This window comes from Portunus trituberculatus, chromosome 41, assembly GCF_017591435.1.
Source record: "Portunus trituberculatus isolate SZX2019 chromosome 41, ASM1759143v1, whole genome shotgun sequence".
NCBI lineage: Eukaryota > Metazoa > Arthropoda > Malacostraca > Decapoda > Portunidae > Portunus > Portunus trituberculatus.
The window spans coordinates 8,532,759-8,538,812 of NC_059295.1; the positions used below are offsets into that span (position 1 = coordinate 8,532,759).

General features: G+C 35.2%; 1 protein-coding gene across 3 annotated transcripts in view; it reads left to right on the forward strand.

Moving 5' to 3' along the window:
- Positions 1–5,251, forward strand: part of LOC123516794 (vacuolar protein sorting-associated protein 52 homolog) — a 143,058-nt gene extending 137,807 nt beyond the window's left edge. For all 3 annotated transcript variants that reach the window (XM_045276461.1, XM_045276463.1, XM_045276462.1), the window contains one exon: positions 4,062–5,251. In XM_045276461.1, the coding sequence (XP_045132396.1) occupies positions 4,062–4,327 (266 nt within the window). In that variant the 3' untranslated portion in view covers positions 4,328–5,251. The remainder of the gene's footprint in view (positions 1–4,061) is intronic.
- Positions 5,252–6,054: the final 803 nt, after the last annotated feature.

The following is a 6,054-nucleotide window of genomic DNA, read 5'->3' on the forward strand; positions in this document are numbered from 1 at the left end:
ACATGTTAGAAGCAGTTCAGAGAAGAGCAACTAGGATGATACCAGCATTAAAGCGCCTGGAGTATAGAGATAGATTAAAGGAATTAAACATGTTTTCATTTGAGAGGAGATGTATAAGAGGATATGATAGAGTTATTTAAAATGTTTTCAGATACAAACTACATAGATGTGAGATCTTTCTTTACCTTAGAGGAGGAAATAGGACTAGAAATCATGGCAGGAAGATTAGAAAGCAAGGCTGCAGGTTAGATATAAGAAAATATTTCTTTAGTCATAGGGTGGTAGACTTCTGGAATGCATTGCCAGAGACGGTTGTAAATAGCACTAGTTTGACAATGTTTAAAAACAGATTAGATAAGCACTTAAATTTATTAGATTTATGATTATGTATAGTACTGCATGATAGTTTTTATAAGAAATTTACTATAGTGAAATAAGACATGATCCCCATGTATGGGGACCACAAATTGTAGAGGATTTCGCTGCAGGACTTACCCCTGTTAATGGGCCAAATATTTAGAATTAGTATATAATGTATTGTGTACTTGTAAGTGTATCTTTAAGTACTGATGACGAGGTCGCTGTGCGACAGATACAGGATAACCTAGATGGGCCCTGGTGGCCCTTTGTTATCCTATTATTTATGTTATGTTATGTTATGTTCAATTGCATATCTCTTTCCTGGTATACCACGGACCAGTCAATTTCATTAAAGAACTCCCTTATATGGTTATAATTTGCCCTAGTATAATTTAATTTTTCCTCCCTGCGTTCCACAATCTTATTTGTGCTTAATTCTGTATCCAGCTCAAAGCTTAGGACATCATGATCGCTTTTCCCCAAGGGACTTTCATATTCAATTTCCTCTTTTAGAGAGATTCCCCTGGTAAATACCAAATCTAACCTTGCTGCAACATCTTGTCCCCTGCACCTTGTTGGTGTGTGTGTGTGTGTATTTACCTAATTGTATTTACCTAATTGTAACATACGGGAAAAGAGCTATGCTCGTGTTGTCCCGTCTCCATATCTATTAATGTCCAGCTTTTTCTTAAAATCATGAATATTCCTTGCGTTGACCACTTCCACGTCTAAACTATTCCATGCTTCCACCCTTCTATGAGGGAAGCTATATTTTTTCACATCTCTCCTATAAGTGGCCATTTTTAGTTTTTTCCCATGCCCTCTCGACATTCTTTCATTCCACATACACAGATCTTCCCTATCCATTTTTCCATGCCAATCATCACTCTGTATATTGCTATCAGGTCTCCCTTTCTCTTCTGTTTTCCAGGGTCGGAAGTTGCATTCTTTTCAGTCTGTCTTCATAAGTCAAATCTCTTAAGTCAGGCACCATTTTGTTGCAGCCTCTGTACTTTCTCTAGTTTCCTTATGTGTTTCTTTAAGTTCGAGCCCACTGTATTGTTGCATATTCGAGCCTCGGTCTTATCATTGCAGTAATTATTTTCTTCATCATTTCTTCATCTAAATATACGAACGCCACTCTTATGTTCCTCAATAAGTTCAATACTTCTCCAATTATTTTGTTTATATGTCTCTCTGGCGATAGGTCATTGGTAATTGTCACCCCAAGGTCTTTTTCTTCATGACTGGTTTTTATGTCTTCATTTCCTATCTTGTGCATACTCCTGATTCTTCTTTCACTCTTGCCAAACTCTATTTTCTTGCATTTGTGTGTGTGTGTGTGTGTGTGTGTATTTATTTACCTAGTTGTATTTACCTAGTTGTATTGTACAGGGTTCGAGCGGAGCTCATAGTGTCCTGTCTCTATATCTTTATTTATCTAATTTTTCCTTCCAGTTATGCACATTATGTGCTGTAACAACATTATTATCCAATGCATTCCATTTTTCCACCGTTCTGTATGGAAAACTGTATTTTCCAATATCCTTCACACACTGCCTCATCCTGATCTTCTTTTCATGTCCTCTTGTCCTTCCATCTTCTGTCAACAGCACCAGGTCTTCTTTGTCTATCTTTTCAATATCATTTACTATTTTATACATTGTTATTAGGTCCCCACGTTCTCTTCTATCTTGTAAGGTTGGCAGTACCGTTTCCTTCAGTCATTCTTCATATGTGAGGTCCTTTAGTTCTGGCACCATCTTTGCAGCAATCTTTTGTATCGTTTCCAATTTTCTTATATCCCTTTCAGAGCTCAGAGACCATACTACTGCTGCATATTCCAGCATTTGGCGTATCATGCTTGTGATGATTTTTTTCATCATATCTTTATCAATGTAATGTAATGAAATACCACTCTTATATTAGTCAACATTTTATATGATAGTCCAAATATCTTGCTTATGTGTTTTTCAGGGCTCAGATTTTTCTGTATGATCACTCCCAGATCTTTTTCCTCTTCAGTCTTCATTATTTGTTCCTCTTCCATCAAATAGTTCCATACCAGTCTTCTCTTACTTACGAGTAGTTTCATTATGTGACATTTCTTTGCATTAAACTCCAATTTCCATTTCCTTCTCCACTCATAGATCTTGTTTATATCTTCCTGCAACAGTAGACAGTTCTCTCTGGTTTTGATAACTCTTAGCAGCTTTGCATCATCAGCGAATAAATTTATATAACTGTTTATCCCAATGTGAATGTCATTTACATAAATCTGAAACATAATAGGAGCTAACACTGACCCTTGTGGCACTCCACTAGTTACTTTACTCCAAGATGAGTATATGTCTCTGACCACAGTTCTCATTTCCTTATCCTTCAAATAATCTCTTGTCCATTCGAGCAAAGTTCCTCGCAGTCCTCCTATGTTCTCTTCTTTCCAAAGTAGTCGTCCTTGACGGACTTTATCAAAAGCCTTTTTAATATCCAGGTATACTGTGTCTACCCATCCATCTCTGTTTTCAAGTCCTGTAATAACTCTCGAGTAGAAGCTTGATAAGTTTGATACACATGACCGCCCTGTCCTGAACCCAAATTGTCTGTTCGATATGACTTGCTCCTCTTCTAGAAATTTAACCCATTTTTCTTTGATAATTATTTCACATAACTTCCCTACAATACTTGTAAGTGACACTGGTCTGTAATTTAGTGGTTCAGTTGCCTTTCCTCATTTAAATATCGGTATTACGTTGGCTCTCTTCCACTCTAGTGGAACTATCCTTTCATTTATTGAACTTTTAATTATTTCCCAAATTGGATCCAGTAATTGCTCTTTACATTCTTTTAACACCCAGCCTGATACACCATTTGGCCCCATTGCTTTTCTGACTTCCAACTTATCCAGTAATCTTCCAATATCCTCTTTGTGCACTGCAATCTCCTGTAATCCTTGGCAATCCAATGTCCTATTAGGTTCTGTGAAATCATCTTATGCAGTGAATACCGTTTTGAAACTCTCATTCATTATTTCACACATTTCCTTCTTTGTTTGGTATGTCTTCCCTTCTTTAATTATTTTTTCAATTGTTTCCGTATTCTTTGTTTTGCTGTTTATAAACTTGTAGAAAAGTTTGGGTTCATCCTTGCTTTCATCCACTACATCCTTCTCAAACTTTCTTTCTTCATCTCTCCTTACTCTAATATATTCATTTCTATTATCTTTGTACTGCCAACTATTATAGTCATTTCCCTGGTTTAAGAGTTTCTTCCACGCTTTATCCTTTGCCTTTTTTCTTGTATACATCTAGCATTGTACCAAGCATGTATTTTTTTCTGAACTCTATAAACAGGAACAAACTTTTTTACTCCTTCATTGAATTTCTGTAAGAATATGTCATATTTCTCTTGTACAGTCTTCCTGCACATAATAATACTCTGCTCAATATCAACAAAATATAACCTTATTTTTTCAAAATCCACTCTTGCATAATTTAATCTCTCTCCTTTATAGTCCTCTCTGTAACTTATCTCATCTTCCTCCTGCATTTGCACCTCCAATGTCACATGATCACTTTTCCCCATTGGACTAAGGTATTGTATGATTGGAGGGGACTCTGGTTTCTTTGTGAAAACTAGGTCAAGCAATGATGGTATCTTTAGTTGTGTTTGCATAAAAGAAAATTTTTATGTTATTTCAGAGAAAGTTGTTCCTCTTGTGAGATCCTTCTCATCAACTTGGAAGAAATCTGTGGAGCGGCTAAACAATGAAGTTATGCAGTGCTTTACCAACTTTCGAACAGGCACTGTAGTATTGCAGCGTGCCCTTGAGACTCTCATCACTGCCCACCACACTTTCAATCGAACCCTGGCCCATGCAGCCTTCCATCACCTGAACATCAAGGCAGACATTGTTAATTCTCACCACTTAATAGTGGAAGCTAAAAAATACAAGCCAACTTTTTAGAAAAAAGCCTGAAACATGTATAGTACCGTCAAAAATACATTAGATACATTGGTATATTTGGGATGATATTTATCTATGTTATAGGTATGGTTGTGGTACACTTGGAAATATTCATTGCATGAATGTAGACTTTATATGGTTGGAGAGCCAGGTATTTGAACATCTTATCTGATTACTCTTACCTGATGATTTGTTATTGTTTGTGAAGAATATATGTTAGACCCACTGTATAGAAAATCATTTGATTATGTGATCCTTTGCATATAGCTGGAAATAGAGTGGTATTTTGATTTATGAGTGCCCTAACTTATGAGGTTTTTTTTCTTTAATTCAAGCTGTCACTTTGAGGATTTTTTGTTTTATGTTGCAAGCAAAATTCAAGATATGCAAGCTTCAGATATGCCACTGCTGAATATGAAATGTGCCATACACCAGCATTAATAGTCTCATCTCAGGATTAAGGGAGTTAAATGTTTATTCAAATGAGAAAAATTCACATATTTTGGGCCTCATTGAAATTATATTATATGATGATTTAGAAGGCATAAAGAACATTGGAAAAAATATATACAAAAATTTGGGAAAAAGTATAGTAAATAAGAAAGTAAGAGGAATTCTATTTTTAGTTAAGAAAAGTGTAAAAGTGATTGAAATATAATATGACAATGGACTAGCCGAGATTGGAGTGGAAAATATATAAGAAAAAAAAGAGACAATTCATACTGACTTACATACCACCCAAAGGTAATGCTGGTAAAACAAAGAATATGAAGAAATTATGAGATACAAAGAACTGGTTAGAAAAAATGGTGAGTAGTGAAAAAGTGATAATGACTGAAGACTTTAACTCTACAATGTGCTGGGATGAATGATACACTGTGGGGATGGAATGAGCTTGGAGAAATAAATTATTTCAATTGGCAATTGGTAATTTGTACTAACACAATTCATAAAAGGTGTTACAGTTTTTGGGAAAGATGGAGAAGCATTGATGCTAGATCTATTATTTTGCAAGGAGCTAGAGGGAATAAGAATGTTCAGATGGAGTGTTCATTAGCCAAAAAGGCTATGCTACTGAATTCAATATAAATAGGAAAATGGCAGATGGTTAAAAGGAATGAAGTACACCATGTTGGGATAATGAATTACAATAAGGCAGATTTAGCAATGAAAATTCTTTTTCAGGATGAGGATGAGATATTTTCTATAAGGCTACAGGGGTCAAAGAAAAATGGGATGATTTTTTTAAAGAATATGTCAAGGAGAAAAGTTTGTGCCATAAAGGCAAACAAGAATAGTTAGCAAAAAAGTTTGGTTTTGATAGAAAGATCCATAGCAACAAGGACAAAATAAGATTCATGGAAAAAGTGTAGGAAAAGTAAAAGAATTAACTTATGAAACAATTACAAACAAACAAGAAGGGATTACATAAAGATCCTGAGAGATGAATAAAGATAGTTTGAAAAATATATAACAGACAAGTGTAAATGAGAGTCCAAATACTTCTGTAGGCATATGAATGTTAAACTGAAAACAAAGTAATGGAGCTGTAAATGAGGACCAGAAAGAGATAGCAGAAATGATGAAGAATTTTTTTCAATGAAAAAGGAGTTTGTAAGACAACTGGACTTAAAAAAGAAAATTGAAAAATGGAGGATCTTCAAGTAATAATACAATCAATCAATCAATCATAGGGGGCATACGCCAGGTGGTCACACCTTGCAAGT